General features: G+C 45.1%; 1 protein-coding gene across 1 annotated transcript in view; it reads right to left on the bottom strand.

Moving 5' to 3' along the window:
- LAMC1 (laminin subunit gamma 1) overlaps positions 1–21,960 on the bottom strand; it is a 67,552-nt gene extending 45,592 nt beyond the window's left edge. The window contains exon 1 of the mRNA XM_062003207.1: positions 21,499–21,960. Coding sequence (XP_061859191.1) covers positions 21,499–21,901 — 403 coding nt within the window. The 5' untranslated portion in view covers positions 21,902–21,960. The remainder of the gene's footprint in view (positions 1–21,498) is intronic.
- Positions 21,961–24,331: the final 2,371 nt, after the last annotated feature.

Below are 24,331 nucleotides of genomic sequence, written 5' to 3'. Positions count from 1 at the left end.
CTGGAGCACCTCTCTGATGAGGAAAGGCTGATAGACCTGGGGCTGTTTAGCCTGGAGGAAAGAAAACTGAAGGGGGACCTTAACAATGTTTATAAATATCTAAAGGGCAGGTATCAAGAAGATGGGGTCAGTGTCTTTCCTGTGGTGCCCAGTGACAGGACAAGGGGTAACAGGCACAAGCTGGAACACAGGAAGTTCCAGTACAACACAAGGAGAAACTTCTTTGGTGTTGAGGTGAGGGAGCCCTGGCACAGGCTGCCCGGGGAGGCTGTGAAGTCTCCTTCTCTGGAGGTTTTCAAACCCATCTGGACATGTTCCCGTGTGACCTGATGGAGGTGAACCTGCTTTAGCAGTGGGTTAGACTGGATGATCTCTAGAGGACCCTTCCATTCCTCACTATTCCGTGATTCTGTGAAAATCTAGACTCTCACAAGCAAGAAACCATATAAATCCCAAGACGTACAAGTGCACTGGTGAAAATTACTAAGAAATCAGAAATCCTTTTAAGGAAACTGAAAGCCAAAGGGGAAAAAAAACCACCCCAAATCATAACAGCCAAAACAAAGTGTGTGCAGAGAGTTGTATTTTCTAAACTAAATATATTTTTAAAACATTTTGAAGGACTAAGAAGTCATTTTCCTCCAGCTGCACAAAACAGTAGCAAGAAACAGCTCTGCTCTGTACCAATACCACAGGACTGAAGCACACAGCACCCTAATTCTGCCTGAAACAGTTCAATGAATCCACAGTCAAGGAACTGTTCGGTTACAAGAATATAGCCATACCTGCCAGACATACACTACACTATACTCTGCTGGCAGTAGCAAGGGAACTCAGCAATGAGAGTGTTTAAAGGCTTTATTAATAGAGTCATGGGGAAGACAGTTCTGTTTCATAGCAACCTCCAAGGTTTTGAAGTTTGTTTCTGTTCTTTTTTGGGGATAGAAACAAAATGTCCCTGACATTTCTCAGGAGAAAAAAAAAAAACAACCTATAATGCTGTATGAGAGTTGGAGATCACCACTTTGGCCCTTCCAGGGGGCTTCACCCCATGAGTAGGCTGGGTAGAGATGCAAAGCATTTCACACTTAAAAATAATTTGGCATCTTCCCTATCAGTTCACTTTGGATCAATAGCTTTAAATCCTGTTTCTGTAATTCAGCATTGTGCTTTAAAAAGATAAATACATTTCAATGTTAGCAGGCTACAGTGTCCAGATCAACATCTCTTCCTCAAGCTTTAAAGCCATAAGTGTTCCTGGTGATATATTGCTTTAAGTAAGAACACTTATTTTGGCAGACCTCCATTTAGTTGAGAGTACTCTGCTCTTCTTGAGAGGTTAAGAAGGAAGCACCTGAGGGCCCCCAGCTACCTCTGCTCTCTGGGAAGAAAAAAAAAAAAAAAGTGTTTCAGTGCTACAAATGAAGCTGCACACCCCACTTTCACAGGAATAAAGGATTCTCCACCCCAAGGCCATGCCACTGCAGCTGGCATTAATGTCAGAAGCTCACCAAGGCAACTCCTGCTGGCACAAGCCTACATGGAGCAGCACAGGCACATCACTCTGCAGTAGTTTCACACCAGTTCCCCAACAGAAGTACTGGGGCTGTTCTTTCCCAAGGCAGAGCTGCCTGCCACTCCCAGATCCACCAGGATTTGTTGCCCACACAAACCAAGCACATCAGCAGGTCAAAGACTATTTCAACATTGAGTTACCAGCTAGTCCTAAAGGGAACCCTTGCCCTAGCTTCTCCTAGAAGCTCAAACTCAAACCCACAGCAACTTGTAGCAATGAAAAGATTCCCATCCCCTGCTCTCAAAGGTAACATACACACAAAAATGCCTGTAGTATTCAGGCAGATGTAGGCAGGACAAAAAGGAGAACACTATTGAGCTGTGATGCTGTGGGAAAGGACCACTAGGAATTGCCACCACTTCAGCTTCCCCCCAATCACAACTAGGATTCCTAGTTTCTCAGGTCAGAGGAAAAGACACCACCTTCACAAAGAGCTCAGCAGAGCTGCACCTGCGGGACACAGTCCCCATACAGAGTCCCCTGTTTGTGCTTCTAACACTAAACACGAGCCCCATTTCTTTGTAAGGCAGGTAAATCCAGGCAAAAATGGTGTACTGGATTCACATCTCCACACAACCATCCATTTAACCTTTGGCAGCCATTAAACTCCTTTTGAGTAGGGATAGGCAATGGATCCATAGGTCAATTCCTAATACACACACACATATAAACTTATTTTTATAATTACCTTGTGGTTTAAGCAGAACTGGCAACAAAACTCCACACAGTCACTCCCCCTCCACACACCTCTCATAGGATGGGGGGAATGGAAGAGGGAAAAACTAAAATCAAGACTCCTGAATTAAGATAAGAAAACCAGGACATCTTCAAAGAAGAGTTCATAGACTATGCTCATATTCTGTTCCCTCTCATACAACCAATCATTGGTTGCATCACATCAGAACTGCTGGTGGCTTCATCTCAATTACTGCTTATCCATATTACAGTTTTATAACCCAGAGGGCAGAGTTTTGAAACAATTTAATTCACCTCAAAGGCAGCAAACCTCCATAAAAACCAGTGCCTGGCAATTTTCTGCCTCTGCAAACCTTCATTTCAATGGGCTGTGCTGCACCTAAGACATAAATAGGAAAAAATGAGCCATAGGAACTAATATTGGTATGGGTTTTTTAGGGGCTGTTGGTCCAGCAAGAAGTCGGGAAGGAAGGAAGAGGTTTCCCCTTCCAGATTAATATGAATATTTCCAAAATCGGGAGACAAAAATTTGCCTGGAGAGGGACAGGCAAGAACCCTGCAGACCAGTGCATAAACACCTTATCCAAGAGCACGACAAGTATTTGAAAGTCAGGCTGAGTAAACAGGAAAGCTGGAGATCCCAGAAACAGCAGGATCTGCCAGGTCCCTCTTACGAGTTTTTGGAGAGAGGTATAATGTCCCTGCGCTTAAGAAATCCTCTCAAAAAGCAGATTAGCTACCAACAGAGAGATGGAGTATCATATGCCAGCTGGGCTGGAGAGCAGACCATAGTAGCACTTTCGCTGCATAACCTACCAGCAAACATAAGTGAGACAGACAGGACCATTCCAGAGATGAAATTGAGAAGGAGTATTCCAGCTAACGTGGGCCAGCACTGCTCATGTCATGGATAAAGTGAATCTAGTTTGGGGAGTTTAGGTGCTTTTTGCTCAAATGTACATCACAGTCCTGGCAGCAGCCAAGAGATGACATCTTGGGAAAGCCCAGGAACATGCAAAGTATATAAGGAACTTCTTGCAGCACACCTGAACTTCCACCACCAGGCAACTTCAGGCATCAAGCCAGAGAGGACGGTTTTCCACTTGCCATCCAGTTGTAGCATGGACCTGCCTTGAGGTTTCAGGCTGGTCCAGAACCATTTCCACCCTTGTAATGTATATGAGAAATTCATGTAAGTACCCTTGAAAAGACCTCATGCTCAAGCACCCTGGTCCACTTGTACCTAGGCCACATGCTACCTCTGACATATACCAGGTGGATGCACTAAATCCAGCAGATCATCATGCTGGATAGACCCTGCCTGAAGGACAGATAGTCTACAGACCTAGCAGGTCACATATTGTTGTGTTGAGCATTCCCTCTAGTCAGCAGTAGATTTTATGGAAAACAGCACTAAACAGAAGAGGAAGGCACAAGGAACACCTTGGCTTTTCCTACTGTTTTTGCAAGTCACACCATTTGACACAGCTGAAGTTCAGGCAGTGGCAGTATCTTTCTTATTTCTCTTTTCTTTAATAAAAAGTTAGACTAGTTATAATATCATAAGGGGAAAAAAGTTATTTGTGGGTTATTTCAGTTTGGGGTTTTTTTAATGCAAAATAATTATATACAAAATGCTGGGGGAAAAAAATTAAGACTCCTGCATCTCTTTTGCAGATTTTCATCTCTTTCTACTGTGTCACACCCTCTGCTTTTCTGCCTCTATTGCACACCATAAGCAAAGAACAACTGTATAGACATTCCCATGCTGGTACAAAGCCACAAGCAGGAAGTGGCTTCAAAACACAGAGATTTGGCAGAAAACAATGACAAACCACAAAGAGGAAAGGGAGCCTCACACACGAGAGGCAAGAAAAACGTGAAACTGAAAAGCAAGTAGCTGTGACAGTGCAACCACTTTGAGTCTCCATTTCTCCCACGACAGTGGAAAAGGCAATGAAAAATACAAAGGCAGTGAAAGTAAAAGAAGAAAAAAAGAATGAAACTAAGAACCTCTTCCCTTTAACAGTGAAGTAGCCAAAGCTTTCTGTACCAACCTGACAAGAAAGTTCCCAGGGAAAAGCAAACTGCCAGCTATAGTCCCAAATTTAGCACAGAAATATCGTGACCTATGACAGTGAATATTTCATAACTTACAGCCACAAGGATAAATAGAAAGTTTAAAAAAGGGCTTATAGAAGCACGCTACTCAGTTCAACTCCAAAATGCCTCAGTGCACAACAGCACTTTATCACCAAAAAAAACCCAAAGCAAACAGTCTCTACAGTCTTTATTACTTTTTAAGAAAAAGTTGAAAACAACTACTGTTCTTCAACTGAAAACATCCAAAAGTACTAAAATCCTTTGCCAATATGTCCAATCCAATTCTGAAGATGGAAAGCCAACGTATGCTATGACTTCAAACACATCTTAGCTGTGCACCACGTGAGGTCAGAGAGGGGTGCTCCTCACCACACTCCAGCCCCGGCACTGCCAGGTATCTACCACATCCCAGAAAGCAATAAGCTTTTTTATATTTGGAATAAAGGTATGACCAGTATGAGGCATGAAGTAACCCAGTTATTTTTATGAAGTTTTTTTTATATACACATTTTAGAACCATCTGTTGCACAAGTCAAAGCTGCATGAAAATAAACATTGTCTCATTGATGTATGATCTGATTTTGGGATCATTCTGAGTGAGGAAGCACCGTTAACTGCACTTTATCAAAATACACATTCCCCTGCTGAACTAGACTTTGAAGATTAGATGATCCTACTAAATCAAGGGGAATCCTAATCACATGAGGGGGAAAGGAAGAGAAAAATATAATCTGTGCAAAGGATGCAAGGAGTAATCACTGCGTTGCAAAAACCTGCACTTCAGCAAAACCCTCCCTTATTCCTACCATTTTAGGAATGCTAAAAAATAAACCCTCACATCTTTTTAACTTGTTTGTCCTATGTCCCAGTTTCCCGCAGAACCGCAGTTCCACACGAGCTACAGATGAGTTTCACAGCTGCATAAGAGACAGCTGTCTACAGAATAATACCTGGCAAGCATTGTACAGGCTTGATATAAGCCTGTGTAACTGCTAACACAATCAGCAACAGCACAACAAAAGCTGTGTGGTCACCCTTCAGTTTCCATGATGAGAAAATAGAGGTACCAACAGCCGACTGCTACTGTTAAAAAAGCCAATAGGAGAGGAGACACTCAGGAAACTGGTCTCGATCATGTAATGCACTATCTACATTGGGAAGCTCATCTCTGCAACCATAGCCAGAGATGTTCACAGTTTCAATTTACATGTGAGGACACAGCTCCATAGTTACAGAATCTCACCAAATAAAGGCCATGCATATCTTTGCCTTCTCTTCCTAAAAGCTTACCTTTGATTTCAGGCAAGCTCAGAGAAGTTGTGGGTCCTGAAACAAAGAATTTGTTTGTTATTGTGGTTATAGGTACTGGGGAGAGGGAAACTGCAGAAAGTTTTATTATTTGCTACATGGTACAGATGAGTTGAGTGTCACCATTTCCTCTGTCTCACCTCTTATGCTTTATTCCTTCTTATACCCGGGCTTGCCTGCACAGCCATGGGACAAGGTAAAAAGATTCTTAGCAGAGGAAGGAGTTACCAAAAGAAAACTGTCTACGAGATATTATTTCACATTCTTCAGCTAACTAGCTTTGCACTTGGTGCCTCAATTAGAAAAGGCAATAATTCTTTGGAAATCCCAATCTCAGTCCATTATTTGCAATAATTGCACTACCTAGTAAAGGGTAGTACATTAAAAACCTAATTTACCTAAGAGAACAGGTCTTGTTAGCTCAGAAATGCACCTCCTCAGTGTGGTATCAAGAAGACACATCAGAGAGCAACCTCTTTCAAAACCTGGTGCTTTTTAAAATACAAAACATGATTCAGCTTCCAGAGAACCTGTCAACACCAACACAATGGCCCTGCCTTGAGCATTTCTATTTTTAAGATTTTCCATCCATGCAAAGGACAACTACTTAATAAACCTAAGGGAAGCATAATAAAAAGAGAGAGTTGGAACTTTTTTCAGGGCCAGCCCAATTAACATGAGCACAAACTATAACCTTATGCAGCTTAAATGCATTGTACCAATATACAATGGCCTCAGAGACAGGAGTAATGCCAAAAAACAATGCCCTGGGAGCACAACAGTACATGACAGAGCTGAATCTGACGCAGAGCAGTCATATTTGTTGATGCACGATATGCTTGTGTGATGGAGAGAAAAGGCATTACAAAGGAAAAAAGATGACCTTAAATAGCTCATTATTCATTAGATGTGTCTGAGCCCTATAATTTTCTCTAAGATTGCAGTGTAAATCTGAGCTCTCACAGCATGCCTCAGAAAACCCCTGGACTACGTACACGTGTGCTCACACTATCTTTAGCAAACAAGCCCTTGCTTGCCTTGTTAGCAGGATTCGACTTGTGTTCAGGCTGAAGACACCCTGCTCCAAAAGGGTCACAAACTCACTGCACTGGAAGGAAACTATGCATTTAGCATCAAAAAAATTAAACGACCCAGGCATTTTACAGTCTCTCTCTCCCAGTAGGAAGGAAGGGCTGAGCACTTGAAAACTCCCAGGAGGACTTTGCAGCTTACGTATCCCAATGACTTCACATTACTTTTGAACACGAGCTCGTTTTGGACAGCTTTCAAGCATTATCTGGGGAGAAGGGAGCTGGCTATTCACCACCTTTCCCCTAAATGGGAGGGGAGGGGGAAGGATGAAGTTGCACTACAAAACTGCATGCACTTGCATGGGAGCTTTCCGTGATCTGACAGAAAAGCATCTGTCTGTCCCTGTGCTCTGCTTTCAGGCATGACTACTTACACAGCTCTTGCAAGGACAAACCAGTAGTTACCTTGCTGCGTGCTCTGCCGAAGCACAGCCAAAACCTGAACACCCCATCGATGATCCTTGTACCCCACTTCCCAGCACAGCAGAGGCAGCTCCAGGCTGACAGATGGGCTGGATCCTTCCAGCAAGAGTCGCCTGGGCAGGAACTGCTGCATACCCATGCAAAAATGCATTGCTCTAGGGGTTTTCTTGCTCATCTTTGTGTGGGCAGGACACACACTAAAGGGAGACCTCTGTAAGAAAAGCCCTCAGGTATGCTAAACTCTTTCTCCATTCTTCCAGACACCCGCAGATTAAGCAAGTAGGTGAAAGTTGTATTTTAAAAAATCCACTTCTCTTTAGGATTAATGAACAAGGTTCTTGTGCAGGATCAAAGAGCACTTTTTTTGTCCCTAAAACCAGAACGCATAACAATTTCTATATCTATATTCTGCAAAGATTTATCACCAATCATTGGCTGACTGTTTGCTGGGTGAGCAGTTCCCCAGCTCTTTACAGGTGGCAGATGACTTGAAGTAAAGTCTCCTCCTAGGAGATGCATATGCCAACTTTTCATCTCTTAGGAAGACTTTTAATAAAAGAAATGCTGAAACAACATCAGCCCAGCCAACATGACAGGTAAATAACAATAATTCTGCAACAGCTGTTCTCATAATTAACCCAAATCACCCAGATGCTTCAGTACCCTTGGTGAGATGTTTCAGTCTCCTTTGGTGTATTCTTAACTCTTAGATATTCAATGAGTCCACAAGAGTTCTTTAGGGGCTCTATGTCATCCATCACTAAGGAACTCAAAGCTAATAAGGAGAAAAGGAAGTCATTATGGTCTTATTAATTTTTAAATGAGTAAGCCTATAAATTTAATTGCATTGGCATGCACCATCTCAATCTTCAGCACTGACTGTGAAAATTAGACTTGGTTTCACATTGACCTATAGTGGGAAAAAAAAAAACCCAAACCACTTGATAAACAGCCACTTGTTTGTCTTTTTAAAAGCTTTTTTAAAATACATAAATCTGTTGCTCTTGAATCTGCTTCCAGGACAGTCAAACAGCTGCATAACTACATTTACTCACTTATTTTAATGGGTTAATTTTAAAAACCAAATCTCGTTATTACTGCTAAAACCAACTAGGGCAGATGAATCACCAAGTGAAGATTCCCACGTAAAATAAAACTCTACCAAAATTCAGTTTAACTTAAATAGATACATTTTATGTCTTCTCCAGGAAAATCCTCCCCCAGAAATGCTCTCTAATCTCTCAATCCTTTTCTCAGGTTTCTTACTTGAGCTAATGAGCTGCATCCATGAGCAAGGCACAAAAATGGACATTTCAGATTGCTCATTTCCTTCCCATTATAGAAGTCTGAGTTTTCAAAACTCACAGTACCTTCCTACAATCCAAAGTCTTCTCTTTGAGTTAGTCTTATCACAAGAGTCCTTTCAAAAATGTTTTGGGGTCCTCCCAAATTAGCTGCAATTGGTGTCTGTCCCTGGCAGCGCATCCCCTGTGCCCTCTTCTCCCAGTCAGCTCTTACATGGCTCCAGGCACATCCCAGTATCACCAAGGCCACCAAAAGGTTATCTTTCCATCAGGTTAGCTGCTAGGACTTAATCAAGCAAGCTGATACAATCAGCCAAGGGTTGCATGATTCCTTGCCCCTAGCTGCAGTCAAGTGGGCAAGGCTGAGAGAAGCCAGTGTACCTTGAGAGACTGTGAAGTCACACCCTCATTCCTTGCCTCCCAAATTTTAAGCACCCCACTGAGCCACAGGACAGCTATTCTGCAACAATACTGTGCAGTCCATGAACAGCAAATGTTTCTGCCTTGTAATCTGTTGTCACAGCAACTGAACACAAAACACACGGCAGTCAGCATGAAAGCCTTGAGGCTGGCAAAAGAGGTAAGAGGGTAAGTAGCAGATGTGCAAGACAAAAAACAGTGTAGAGATACACAGCAACTATTTAAGCACATCCTGACTTCTGACCATTAGTCAAGCCCAGAAGAGAAAGCCTGAGCTTCCTACACATCACCCATATGGCTTCATTTTGGTGAATCCTAGAATGGTTTGGGTTAGAAAGGATCCTAAAGATCATCTCATTCCAATCCCTTGCCATGGGCAGGGACACCTTCCACTAAAGCAGGTTGCTCCAAGTCCCACCTAACATGCCCTTGAACAATTCCAGACACCATGCATCCACAACTCACTGAGCAACTTGAGCCAGTGCCTCATCATCCTCCTTGTAAAAAAGCTTTCTTGCATCTAACCTAAATCTACTTCCTTTAACTCCTTTTCCCGTCACAATAGGCTCCACCAAATAGTCTGTCCCCATCTTTCTCATAAGTTCCCTTTAACATCAAAGGGAAGAAGTTTAACAATGACTTGGTTGGATTTTTTTCTTGGTAACATTCCTCAGAGAAACAAAATGGCATGTGTCCTTTTTGGCACGGTGGATGGAAGATGCTCCAGGAATGGCTTATCAATTATTTATTCATCTTTTTTTACTTGCCGATTCAGAATGACCAGCAATCCAACACTTATCTAACAGCATAAGAATCCCCTACTTCAAAATCTTTAAATATGCCTTTCTCAAGGATGAAAAAAGCACACAGAGACTGGAGTTACATGCTGTCCTAACTACAAATGCTTGTGCACACTTAGAAGCAAGTCTCTGCTACTAGAACTTATTTTTCCTCTACAATAGGAAGAATGTGATGATCCACTACACAGTCTGCAAAACCTGTCCTGACAGCTCTTGATTTTCCCATCTTGTCTCACCGTTTAGCAAGCAGATGCAAGAATGAAGAAGTGATCTTAGCATGTATATCAAGAAGCAGGACAGGAGAAAAAAAAAATCACCATGGACATTTTTTTTTACAAAAAGCACAGTGAGGCTGTCCTTATTTTAGACCTGGTGAGACACCTTACAGTACAACCAGGAGCAGCTGCCACTTCTTTCCCAAGGGTGGCCAGCACCATGTAACTTGATGAGAAACTGTTACATATAAAAGACTTGGTACAGCCTCCATGCCTTCTTTCCAACCAACAGCTTTCCCAATCCATTTCCTTTTTCTGCTGAGTTACCTGAGCTGTAAGCTGGCTTTAAAGTGCAATCAGAAGAAAAGTAGAAGCTGATAAGATTTCAACCGGATGTTTTAAGATAAGCTTCCCCTGAATAGCCAGCACTGCTATCTGAACCAAGCAAGCGATTCCACGGATCACGTACAGCTGCAGGAGCACACATTCCATCTGCATTTTGGACTATTACCAGCATGTTTCTTAAGCAAGTCTGGACATGCATCACTACTCAGAGGGGGGTGATACAGAAAGGTTTCCCATGTTACACTAATTACGCACAGAGAGCAGAGATGTGAACACACTTTCACATCCCTCACAGGTCCATTGGCAACACCAGCTCATTTTCTTGAGGTTTCCTCCAGCCAATCTCTTGTGGTTTCCCCAAAGCCGTGAGTGGCTTCCTGCAGCGGGACTGGAGGAAGCAGCAGGGATGCTGAGCACAAGGGGATGCCTGGACCAAGCAGCTATGTGTTTGCAGGAAGGACAAAAGCCAGTAGGGCTGACAGCACTGCTGTGAATTTCAAAGACTCCAGCGACTTAGTCAGGCAAAGTTTAAACTTTCTGGTGCACAATGCTAATTGCACAGACTCCAAACTCTATTCACTTCTATGAACCATGTTTCCACTTCCCAATCCTTCTCTATACCCCAAATAAGCACTCAACACTACTCACACCGAAGGGATCACTCTTTCAAAACGCATTTCGTACTCTCACACTGTTTTCAACTTAGTGTTGACTTCTTAGGGGTGAGAGCAATGAGGAAAAAAAGAAGCAGGATTTGGGGGACAAAAAGGCTGGCAGACAGGGTCCCTCCCATCTGCCAGAGCAGCATGATAATTTTCTACCACATAATGCACAAGAGAACATGCCACAGCCCTGGAATTGCAAAACAGACTGAACAGATGACATGAAAAAAGTGATTAACTCACAGACAAATTAACAAAGACACATATTTGATATGAGGCCTTGAACAGGAAAAAATAAGTTTCCTATAAGCATTTGTAGCCTCTTGCATGCAATAGCTGGTGACACCACCCAGGCAAAGATCAGTGTCAGCAGCCCAGAGCATAGCACTTTTGTAATTGCACATCCAAATCACTGGTTAATTAACCATTAATTTAGTGAATAAGAAAGTACAAAGAGATGAGAGACAACTACTCGAAGTGCATCAGAAAAGCAGTCCAGTTCCTCCACTGACACAAATAAGAGCTTTCCAAGGGCTGTAACCAAAGTTCTCAACCTCTCTTGGTTGTAATCACAGTACTCACAGCAGCCAGTGCCACAGCTGCATCACAGCTGCTCCAGGCAATTTTCAGCCACAGAACCATTTAGGTTGGAAAGCACTCGCCCCTCTGCAAGAGCGGACATCCAGCAAGAGGGAGGAAAGCCACCGGCTGTGAGAAAGGGGCAGTGCACATGTACAGATAGATGCAGAGTCACTCTGCTTAGAAAGCAGAAGAGCAGTGACTCGTGTAATGCTGGTAATTTAATCAGTTAACTCATGCTTGCAGAGCACAGATGGAGGGGACCAAAGAGCCATCCCAGGCCAAGCACCCCTCCCAGCTCCACAAGCAATCCCAGGAGAGGGGGACAGGGAAGGGAACAAATCAGATTTCATTAAATAGGCATTGCACAATGATGGTGGGACATCGCTTTACTTAAGAGTTCAACGTTTCAGCCTGGCAGCAGCATCCCGAAATATCTTTACTTCACATTTTATATATTTTCTTCCCAACCCTGCTAGGAAGCAGCAGCAAATAGTTTTTAATGACAAAATAATTGCTTTAACCCCCACCTCATATCCTAATGTGTGCAAGAAGAGAAGCTACAGAATAAAACCTGCTTCTGCAGGGGGGTTGGACTAGATGATCTCTAAAGGTCCCTTCCAACCCCTACCATTCTATGATTCTACAATAATACTAAGCATTTCACAACTTTGAATTTGCACTGTACTTCTCATCTGAGCACTGCCAGAGTCTGATCAAAATGAAAACTGCCAGCCTCTTATCTGAACAGATGCATAAAGCAGCCAGCGTAGCAGGGCGGTGGCCATGCTGCCTCACTAGGCTGAGAGGCTACTGCTGGGAGCAGAAGGGCTGGGCTATCTCAGCTGAACAACCTCCTCCCAAGGAGGGAGCAACCTTCCCAAACTCCACAGCCCAGGAACATCTCAGTACTAGGAAAACAGGAGCAGGACAGAGGTGAAGCCCAGGCAGACTGCAAAAAGAAGAAAGGGAGAGGAGACAGAAAACACAAGTAAAGCAAACAGGATATCTGCAAGCTTAGAGCAACCTTAGGCCTTTAGCATCAGCTTAAGAAGTTCATCAAGCAGCTGCTTCAATGCTGAGAACCTGCTTGTCCTGTGCTACTCCAGCCAGGATAGCAGGGCCCACAAGACTTGTGAAGGCAGCAGAGAGAGTAGCAGCTGGAAGAAAAGCATCAGCTGCTGTAATACAAGGAGGTTGCTGGTCCAACCCCTGCATCCCAACTGCCACAGCCAGGAGGCAGGGCAGAGGGAGACACACTGGATCCCCACAAATAAACCACATTTTTTCAGAAGCTGGGAGGCAAGGGCAGCAGGCAGGGCAGCCTCTCCACAGCTGCTCCCCAGGGACCAGCCCTGCAAGTTGCCGGGAAGAAAATCCCACTGCAAAATCCCACCGGATGGGAGGATGTAAAGGACTGCAGCCGAAAGGGCTATAAATAACCATCACAATCAGAAAGGGACCACAGAAGTCCTAGGATGAGAACATTTTCTGTTTACTCAGTCAAGCAGTCCCACTTAAGACTGTGATACCAAGAATCATCTGACAGTCACTCGTCCAGAAGGGACAGATTTTTTCAATTCCCTAATCTGAGTAAAGGATATTCCAAACACAATCTGCTGAGCACTTCATAGCCTTTTAGAGCACACAGCTTATACTCCACAATCTTTGGAGTATGGCATAACAAAGTATCAAGAAAAGAGCCAATTTATCCCTCTTGAAGGGATTCAATGAAACAGTTTGCTTAAAGACTCAGAGACACATTATTTTTTAATTAAAAGATTATAAAGATTCACTTTCCTGAAACAAAATATACAGGGAAGGGAAAGAAAACTCATTTTTTTTAAATCCATTCAAGATCTTTGATATTTCCTCCCATCACCTCCAAAGAAATACCAACACAAGAAAGCAAGTGCAACACGCTGCACAAGCAGCAGTTCACAGAGGTGGGAACAAGCTCTCTTCTGATGCCAAGGAGGTTGAGCTATAAAGCAGACCTTGAAAAGTAACTCGAAAGATGAAAGCAGAGTACTTAGAACTGGGCTGGTGCCAAACTCTGCAGTGCTTCCTTGGTCTTGGAGTACCCAAGGGAACACGCATTTCATGCATCCCACCGGCAAGCAAAGGGCTACCACATGCAAACGGTCACTGGCCACTTCAGCACACATGTTCTGAGGAAGAACAATCCCTGTTGTCTAGTAGGTTTTGACATTTGGTACATTTTAGGGTTTTAGGGGTTGGTTTGGTTGGTTTCTTTTAGAGACTCCTCAAGACACAGGTGATCTCTCTACATTACAATGGCTTAAGAGCAATACAAGGGCCAAGTCTTCCTCCTTTCCACTTCAAGCCATTGGTAGGGCCCAGCTGCCATTCCTGAAGCCATTTAACTCTGCACTCTGATCTTTCAACAGAAGCATCTCAAGCCTCCAAGTACAAATTACAGAATGATCTTGTCCTCCTATAAACACAGGACCTGCTACAAAGCCAAGTCAGATAAGTTGTTCTCCAGGCACACCAAAGTCTCCAACAGAGACAAGAACATTACAGAAAGCTGACCCAAGAACCCACAAACTCTGGGTATTTGCAAGATCTCACATCTCTACAAAGACTTGAAAAATCTTCCCCTTCCCTCAAAAAAACAATAAACCCCTAAAACGACCATTCAAAAAAAGCCCTCAAGCTACCTGGAAGTCTACCTCCCATGTACAAGATGGTACTAGCTTACCTACCAAAGGAAAAAGAATCCAATAATAGTTTTTGGATACTATTTCTAAACGAGGAAATTTTTAAGTTCTCCATTACTGAACACAGCTGTGTTATGTCAGAACTGCAGGCATGATTACTGCTGGAAACAGCTCTTTGATGACTATCACACTGGAATATCTAAAACAAGTACAAGCATGGAAAAGTGCTTTGCCACCCAGTTTCAAAACAAAATGCTGAAGATCACTGAATAATATATAAGGGGGTTGGTTGGGGGTTTTTTGGTATAAGATCTCTCAAATAGGGCTGGACATGTAGAAAAAAAGATTAAAGACTGAGGCTTTTTTTCTTTTTAATAAAATTACCTTGGCACTTCAGATTCTTTTCACAGTTGATGAGTTTTCACTATTTTCCAAGTTTCTACATCAGCTAAATTCAGAGAAGTTACATTTTATCCTAAAAGTACTTAACAGCAGCCTGCACCTGCAGTCTACAAAAAGTAGCCTCTCATCTGAATATTCCCAGTCCCATTTGACAACTGTACATGCCTGCTAGTAGCAACTCTCTCATCTCACAGTGCAGTTGCTTCATTAGCAGCTGTCCTGAATCTCTCATTAATGTTGATGTGACAGCCAACATGACCATTGCTCAAGTACATTGGGTTCTTAGCCATGTAACTCAAGGGACACTATAGACACAAGAGTGATCCCAAGTATATCCTTCACAGCAACTTAGTGTTAAGAGATCATTCTAATATTACAGAGTTTTAAACACTACTGGTGATGCTGCAGGTCCTCAACATGAGCATCCACATTTGTCTCTCACTTAAAGCCTGTAAAGCTTGATTTGAGACACATAGGGCTACTCTGTACCTGGGGGGGGGGTAACCCCCCAACACATTACTGTTTGTGCTGCCAGGCTGCAGACCCAGTAAGACTTCCAAAATTTATCACAAAACTACGCAGCTCATTTTATTTTCTGACCAAAACACATGTACTAGCCACCAATAAATAAGATTCCATGATCAAGAGACAAGTAAAAGCAAGCTGAAACAATCCTCCTCAGGCAAGAGCTTACAAGACAGGACACAGCCCCAGGCTGAGCTTCTGAAAAGTATTTCGAACCAGAGACAGTGCCATTTGATTCAAACAGTTCAATTTAACATGACAGACCTCCTGTCCCAGCTAACTCACACACATAAAACAGAACCAGACAGTGAGCCTGCATGAAATCACTCACTGTGGAGTCACCAGTGGGGGTAAATAATGAACGAGGGCCCTGAGGACACAAGCGGGAGGTCTCAGTTTGACAAAGGTTTCATGATTAAGGACAACACTCACAGTTCTGATTTAAAAAAAATATGATGGACTAGAGATCAGAGTTTCCCATCCCATCTATCCATGCTGGAAATTATTTGCTCTACGTGTTGTTTGCAGAGCAATCCTGGGTTTTATTTCCGTGGGAAGCATCAGCCTGGGATTTTCACTTACAGACTCAAGAGAGGCTGGGAGAGCCTCCCAAAGCCTTGGGCTATGAAAGAAATGCTACCTAATGCCACTGAGAAAAGCAGAAGTTTTTTTGGCCAGCTAACAGTTTTGTGCAACAAATGACAGTTTCCAAGGTTTAAACCGACAAAGGCAACTATTTGTATCAAAACAGGCAGTTAATCCTTCTAGCAACTCAGGGCAAGCACCACAAATAGCAGCTGGTTTTGCAGCAAAAAGTCACACAAGCCCAGCTCTCTCCAACCCCCAAAATAAGTGCTCTGCCACGTGTAGTATTCCCAAAGGCGTCACCAAGTGGCATCAGCATCCCAAGAAAGACACAGGAGAGAGGAATTGGAGAAAACCTGGGAATTTAAAGGGTATGCAGGAAGCGATAAAGAGCTTTAAAACGACTTTATATAACTGCACTGAACAACTGCTGGCCATTAAAAGCCCTGATCTCTTGACTATTCCTGTTGAAACCTGCAAAATGTAAATCAAGCCTTTTGAGACCAACTAAAATAGAGCCCCCCCAGGGCTCCACAAATACCACAGCGAAGCCACCGCTGCGCGGGGCAAGCCCTCCCCAGCCCTGGCTCAACACGCCCGCGAGAGCTTCCCCACACGCTCCAGTGCAGGAAACCCTCTCCCAGCGCGCTAATTGCCCGTTCGCAGGTTTTAAATTGCAGCTATGGGATGCAAAGCTCCACGTGCGAACGTCCTGCTTCTTGGCGGCTGGGATTCACGGTGCTTCCCGAGGAAGGCAATGAACCACAGCCTCGTAAAGTTTTAATTGGATACCCAGTAGACTAAGGGCATTGCTCTGCTGTGCTAAATAAGACAAAGGAACTGATTGCATCCCAGTGGCACAAACTGCGTGCTTAATTTAAGGCACGCTTTATAATCTTCCCTTTTTTTTAAAAAAAAAGCTGCTTTTCTGTACAAAAAAAATCATCTGCTGCAAACAACTGGCAAATTGAGCTGAGGCTGAGTACAAGAACTGGCATCTTGCCTAAGTTTCCTTGTAAATGCCTTCAAATGGCAGTCATACCCCAAACTACACTCCATGGACAAAGTATATATAACCGAGCACCATCACTCTCCTCAAAGCCAAATAAAGGGCTGAGCAGTTAAGAAAAGGGAGAGGTGAACAGGCAATCCGTTTCTTCTAACAATCAACAGCTTCTACGAGATACCCTCCGGCTTGGTGACACGGGTTTGTAGGCTGTACGGATTTGAGAACAACCTCTAACCAGCAGTTCTAACCACAGTCCACGACCACAAGCACAGCCAACATGTTTTTAATGAAGGCAACCAGAAATCTTTTTCTTGTTGAAAGACAAGCTAGCAGAGGGCTGCCTTCCAGCACGAAATATCAGTTCCTCTTACTAGACAATGAGAAGTGGTAGGAATCGGTCTTTTCTGCCTACCAGAACTCACAGCTAAAGCGACCAGCATCTTTGGTCAAGCACATCTCCTGTGCACCTCCCTGCTGAGATGCCGCGGGCAGGTGCCCACACCAGGGAAGCCTGACCAGACTGCTCGCAGCTTGCAGGCTGCTGACAAAAAGCACAGCTGCTCTCAGTGGAGATGAGGCCACTCCACTGCCACGAAACAGCCACCAGCGTGCTGAGGACGCTGCCTCTTTGTCCGAGAAACAAAACACCGGGATCACGATCGCTGAAATCCAGCAGATCCAGGCAGGGAGGAAAAGTGGTGGGGAAAAATGAGAGGTGGCTCTAGCAGGGCTGGTTGGGAAGGGAACGGGGAGGCACATGTAAAATGGGATTTGAAAAAGAAAGGTGTAGAAGCAACAAAAAGCACACAGAACTTAGAGCTGCAAGGGTAAGAAGTGAGAACCTGCTCTGAAAAGATACACATGAAAAACACAAGCCTTTGACTAGCACCACTGCCCAGCACCGAAAATACTCCTCACAACTTCTCATCTCCTTCCAGTGTCCAAAGGAGCATCTTTAACATACAGCTTTGTTTTGGGGTGTTAGGGGTCTAAATAGCAACGCTGTGCTAAAACATGGCCACACAAAGCAGTGTGGAGATGCCAGAACTATTGCAGTGTTCTCAGCAGAGGTAAACAGTATCGATTGTAAAAATAATGTGATGCTCTGGCTTCAAAATAAGCCAACAACTAGGTACATACGTTAATACTTCAGCTTCCATCACCTATTGAAATGCAGGCACTGCTGCCCCAAAGTCTCTTATTCTGGGAATATGGGAACACGGAGGATGGTGTTGGGGAGAACAAAAGACTGCTTGGGTCAAGTCTAATTTTGAAATAATTCAACCAACATAACTGAAAAATGGAGGAAGCAAGGAGATACTGTTAAGTGGGAGGAAAAAGACAGAGTGGTGTGCCCCCCTCTCCTCTTGCCCACTAACATAATTACCCAGACACAGCCCTGTGCATGGGTACAGCTTCCCCCTTCTCCTGAGTTACAGTTGCAAACTCATGTGTCCCAGACTCTCAGGGAAGACTCTTTGTTTGCCGATCTTAATATCCTGTCATACAAAGAGAAACAGCTTTTGTAACTCCAGATGCTCCTTGTGCAGGGATTGGCAATTACTCCAATTCCCCTCTCTCCAGGGAGCACCCTAACTTCTGGGCACAGGTCTCTTCTAAACACTCCCAGGATCCTAACTTCTAAATCAGTAAAAGTGAATTGCACTGTATTTTTTCTATAGCAGGCTTTTTCTAACATCTAGTCCCAAATCCAAGCATTTTTAAACTTGTTTTGAACTGCAAATTGTAGGAAGGTTCAAAAACCCCTCACTGACAAGTTGGCAACAGACCCACAGCTCTTACTGACCTTTTGCAGGCTCTTCCAATACGCTACACTGATCTACATGGACTGCACATTGCTGGATGTTAACCAAGACCACTCAAACTACCAGAAACTCAGCGCAGGGCAGCATTAGCACACTGAAAGGCCAGAGCCAATGTTGCTGGTCCTAAGTGCAAAGCAGAGTTAACTACAGGATTCCAGTGTTTTTAAAAATAATGGCAACTGTAGCATCAAACACAGAAGTAGTCTAATCTTTGAAGATCACACAGAACTAACTGCATAAAAGGGCTTTGTATCCCAAAATGTGTCCTACTGAGTACACAAGTACTTGTTAAGCTCTTGGCCTTTTCTCTTACTGATGTCAACAATTAAGCGTCTTGCAGATCATGGTGTGCTGCAGGCACACAGAATCCAAATCCAGCACCCAAGAGCTCATGCAAACAAAGATGGTTTGAAGCCTTCACAAAAGTAGAGCAGAGCAACACTGCAAGGGAGTTTGGGGCATTTGAGAATGTCACTTTGCAGTCCTCAACAGTTCTTCAACTTACAATAAACCCAGCGATGCATACAAACGTGTGCAGGAATATTTACTGCTTGCACAGCACGTGCAGAGACAGCTTAATGCTTTGCTGTTAGTCTTCTTTAAACTAACCCCTGTCACCACCACCATGTCCCCCTACAAGGTTCCCATTCTTGAGAGGCTTTACACTACAAACATCTCACCCAAAAGCCTAACTGGGAAAAGAACAAAGAAAAAACCCTCAAATATCTTAAAGCCAGAGAGGCAGTTTTCACTTAGAAGTTATACTCTAGTCTAAAAAAATATGCCAGAGCAAATTCACTGAGCTACGACAGCCTGCAAACAAACCTGAAATCTGAGTGATTGACAATGACTGTGTTGCAACACTATGACACTTTAAAGATGAAGTTGTTTTTGTCAAAGAAATGTGCACATTTCTCCAAAGCCCAGGACACAGCACACTGTTTGTTCCAGTATGTTAGAAAACCATTGTTTTTCAAAGAACACCCATATACATACAGATGCAGAGTCAAGGACAGCACTTATACAGATGTGGCTAAAAAACCAAGTTTAACCCTGACAACAAAAAACTATGAAGATTTCTCTTAAAAAAGAAGTTGAGATGTAATTTTAGCTTACTGTTTCTTCCATGTGCCCCAAATAAAAAATTCCCAATGTACCAAAAAATAAAAATAAAGAGGTCTCAGTAACTAGTTTTCCTTACCCAAACAATTAAGGTAGTATATTTCTTTTTAAGCTCCTAACACAAAGAAATTGTTTAGCATGGCGAGACACTCCCCCACTGCTGAGGCAGATGGATGTGGTCAGCAGGTGACCCTTGCTACATGACTCTGTACCATCATCTCCATCTCACAAATGCCAGTGGGAGCTTTCAAACAACCTGTCCTCAGGCTGTGAAACCCAACATCCAGCTCCACAACCCCTAACATAATTCCCTCTGACTTACACTGCAAGTGAGAAGCATTACTGATGCTAAACTTAGGGTTCAACAGCTGCTCCTGATTAGAAACTGTGAATGGTTACAGCAGGGCTTTTTAAATTTTTACTTTATTTAATGACATGAGGATATAAGATGTGGTTTTAACTTTCCATTGGCTGGCTTGTCTTCCAGTTCTGAACAATTATCCTTCCTCCATGTCACATCAGCTTAAATAACTGAATTAACAGAGGAAAAGAAAGCTTGTCCACAAACCAAAGCAAGGGCTAAAATACCAAAGGAACTTCTGGGATTGTCAATAAACCAGAAAATTCACCTTCTTTTTTTAACCGATGCTACAGGTTCTGAGGGAACACCAGATGCTATCTGACAAACATAACCCATCCAGCATTTAAAAGACAATGCTGCCCCAGTACAAGAGGACACAAAAGAGATGTGCCCATGCACACACACCACTTTCTGCAGGGCTTGCCACTTTTCACACAAACCTCTCCCATTTGAATCCCAAGCCTCCTGCCCAGAAGACTCCAGGATCCAAGACTCCCTGGGCATGGGGCAAGACATGCTCACTGCTCCCCATGCCACCGCAAACCCTGCCTCATGCAATGTGAGCTTGTTCATCTCACAGATCAGCTGCATAACCAATGCAGACTACCATGAAACAACCCCTTACAACATTAATTTTCACTTTGCCTCTGTGAAGAAGGCTGGAATTCAAGTTCATTAAGCATTGTTTCACAGCTCTGATTTATCACAGAATTCTTTAGGTTGGAAAAGACCTTTAAGATCATCAAGTCCAACCCTTAACCCAGCACCACCATGGTCACTACCACACCATGTCCCTCCACACCACATCCGCACAGCTTTTGCACACCTCCAGGGATGGGGACTCCACCACTTCCCTGGGCAGCCTATACCAGGGCACAACAACCCTTTCACGGAAGGTCTTTCTAATACCCAATCTAAACCTCCCCTTGCACAACTTGAGGCCATTTCCTCTTCTTCTGTTGCTCCTAACCTGGGAAAAGAGACCAACCCTCACCTCACCACAACCTCCTTTCCAGGTAGTTGTGGAGACTGATCACATCTCCTTTCAGCCTCCTCCAGACTAAATCCCCCCAGCTCCCTCAATTACACCTCGTAGGACCTGTGCTCTTCACCAACTTTGGTGCTCTTCGCTGGATATGCTCCAGCATGCCAGGAGCTGAAGAGTCCGTGTCCTGCCCCGCAGGAACAAACCCTTGGCTAAGACGACCCGCGCCACAGCAGACGGTTTGCTTGGGTCCAAGCGAGCCCAGCCAAGCTGCAACACAACCGGCTCGTTTACACCCACCGAAAACCAACCTCGGCCCCTACCTACCCCCGGGCCTAGTTACGGCCGCCTTTAACTACCGCGATCCCCAGCAGCGCCCGAGCGGAGCCCGGCGCGGGGCGGTCCCTCAGCCGCCCGCCCGCCCCCCGCCGGCTGCGGCGCCGTTTCCCGAGGGCCGGGCGGGGCGGGGGCGCTTACCCAGGTGGAGGGTGAGGTTGACGGCGGTGGGGTGCTGCACGCCGGCCAGCATGGTGCGGCTCTGCCACCAGGTGGCGTCGGCAGGGCTGTTGTAGTCGGTGAGGAAGGCGGCGCCGTGGCGCAGGTGGGGCTGGGCGGCGTCGCAGAGGTGGCAGGACTGGGTGACGCCGGTGACGCCGGTCTGCACGCAGTACTCCTCGGCCGGCGTCCCGCACGTGTGAGTGGCCAGCACCGTGGCGTTGAACGCGGCGTTGACGAACTCCGGCATGCAGCGCTGCGGGCGGCCGCTCCGCTCCTCCGTGCACTCGTCCATGGCGCCGCCGCACCGCCCGGGCAACCACAGCCACAGCACCGCTAACCACAACGCCCGCGCCCGGCGCTCGTCGTCGCCGCCGCCCCCCATGGCGCTGGGCCGGCGGCGGAGGGGCTGGCCGAGCGGCGGCGGGCCGGCCGAGGGGGCTCGCTGGCTCGCGGGCTGCCGGACCGCCGCTCCGCGCCTGCCCGCGGGCTGCGATGGGATGGGCCCGGGCGAGGCCAGGCGGGGCGGGACGGCCGGCGCGGGGCAGGCCGGGAGCGGAGTCCCGCCCGCGAAGGGAGCCCGAGAGCCGCCCCCTCCTCCCGGAATGCCGCGGCTTAAAGGGGCGATGGCGGCGGTGGGGCCCGTCCCGAGGAGAAATGTCCCGCTGCCGCCCCTCGCACCGAGGCTCGGCTGCCGGTGGTCCCACGGGAGGGACACACGGACGGACGGACGCTGCGAGCGGGCTGCTGGGACGGGGGTCGCCATCACAGCCTTCAGAGCCCTCACCGCAGCCCCGGCGTGGGTAGCCGCAGGCGGGAATGCCCCCTGCCATGGCGCCCACGCCAGCCGCCGCCTCTGCCTGTCACAGCCCAGCAGAAGCTGCCCGTTTCTTTCTTTTAAAGACTTTTATCAGGGAAAAAAAGAAAATAAAGTTTCTGAGGAAGTGTGAGGAAATTGCCTGCACTTTATCAGCCGGGCTCCTCTGAACCAGGGTGGTTTTATGCCGTCCAGGGGCGGCGGCCTACGAGTGGGTCTGAGGGGACCAGTGTTACCACCTCAGCTTCTTTTAATGCAATTCTAGTTATTTTCATATCTAACTAAATCCCGATCTCTGCGCTGCCTAGAGGCATCAGCCGCGGACAAAAACTGGGATATGGATTTTAGCTGTCACCGTAAGATCTCCCTGCGACTTGTCAGGGTGGGCAATTGCATAATGATTACGTGTGTGAAATCCAGGAGTCATGTAAAGCCAAAACTGTTTTTACAGGAGAAAGTGTCTCTAGAAGCCTGCTCAGGAAGCAGGAAACCACTTGTCAAGATAGAAGTTGATAGAGTCAAGGGACGGGATTGTAAATTCAGATATATTCTGAGAAAGCCTGAATGCAGCCTGTGGCCAATGGGGTGAAAAAATACAGTTTGTTGTGGGGGGAAAAAAAGCACTTTCTCATTTTAAAGTAAACACACGTATCCATAAAAGCCGACCCTTCATTTCTTGCATTAAGAGCCTGTGTCAGACTGTTCACAAGGTCCACACAGCACACACTCAGAAGGAAGCCTGGAAATTAACCTGCTGGTGGCAGATGCTGTTATTACATTTGGCACTGCACGTTGATTCATTCTATAATTCTTCTTTTTGCCTCCCTAGCAGGGTATTAAACTGACTGTGATAAGCCTCTGTGTCGAGTCCCCCAGACACCCTGAGCACCAGCAGAAGGGATGTGAGTGTGTAACAGTCATTGCCTCATTGCTATTGTTCAGGCTGGAATTACACATCTCCAGTGGAAAGTTTGATTTCTGCTGTTTCCCCTCCTTTTCCTTAGTTTCTGAAAACAAACTGGCTGCCATGAAAGTGATGCTGAGCTGATGCCATTGAGGCAGGAGCTCTGGAAATGGCGTGCTGATGGAGCTTCTGAGGTTCAGTAACAGCATAGGCAATGCCTGCAGTTGAGAGGGGACACGGCAAGGCAGGCACCAAGGAGCAGGACAGCAGATGGGAAGGATTAGCTTAGAGGTGAGGAGGAGGCACGGACTCATCAGGATCAGAAGATATTATTGCTGCAAATCCCACTCAGTGGAGCAGCAGGATCGTCTGTCCACATGTAGGAGATTCCTGTGGATGATGGGGCAAAAAACCCCAAAACAGCTTAATGCAGAATTCTTGGGTCTCAAGATACCCAGGTAACAATAATTTGTGTCATTTTTTTAACCAATCATTTTCCAACGTTTTAAAGTATATGTGTAGGACCATCCTCAACAGTTGATGTGAAGCCCTTCTGTCCTTTCCAGGCTACTGATTCTAACAAAGAAATCCTTTGAAAGAGATATCTTCTGATACTTGTCATCATAATGTTCTTCAGACTCAAAACTGCAAATTCAACTTTGACATATGTATTTAAAGCACTAGGATAGAATGGGTGATACTGTCACATTTCATTTGGTAAACCTCCACTCATCTAAGTAAAACCAGAATTAAATCTCATATCCCTATAAATACACGACTTGTGCTTTCCTTTTAATTCCTTCCCTGCTGAAATACGCTACCAAAGCATGGCAGCATATTCCCCATGAAACCATTCCTTTCCAACACAGAAAAAAACCAATCCTCATGTGAAATAACTATGTCTTAAAAGCACAGAGCTCAGATAGCTTCTCTAACTTAGCAATTCTTATAGGAGTCAATGATAGTAAAAATACCCCAGTCAATAAATTCCTACAACTGGAAACTCCCACAAAGTTGGGTGAGTCATCCTGCATGGCAGGAGTGGCCTCAAAGGAAGGAAAGACTGTTTGATAGATAGGATGGGCACAGCAAGA

The sequence above is a fragment of the Colius striatus genome, chromosome 10 (genome assembly GCF_028858725.1).
Source record: "Colius striatus isolate bColStr4 chromosome 10, bColStr4.1.hap1, whole genome shotgun sequence".
Classification (NCBI taxonomy): domain Eukaryota; kingdom Metazoa; phylum Chordata; class Aves; order Coliiformes; family Coliidae; genus Colius; species Colius striatus.
Note: the sequence above shows the minus strand (reverse complement) of the source record. Positions and strands in the feature narration are given on the sequence as shown.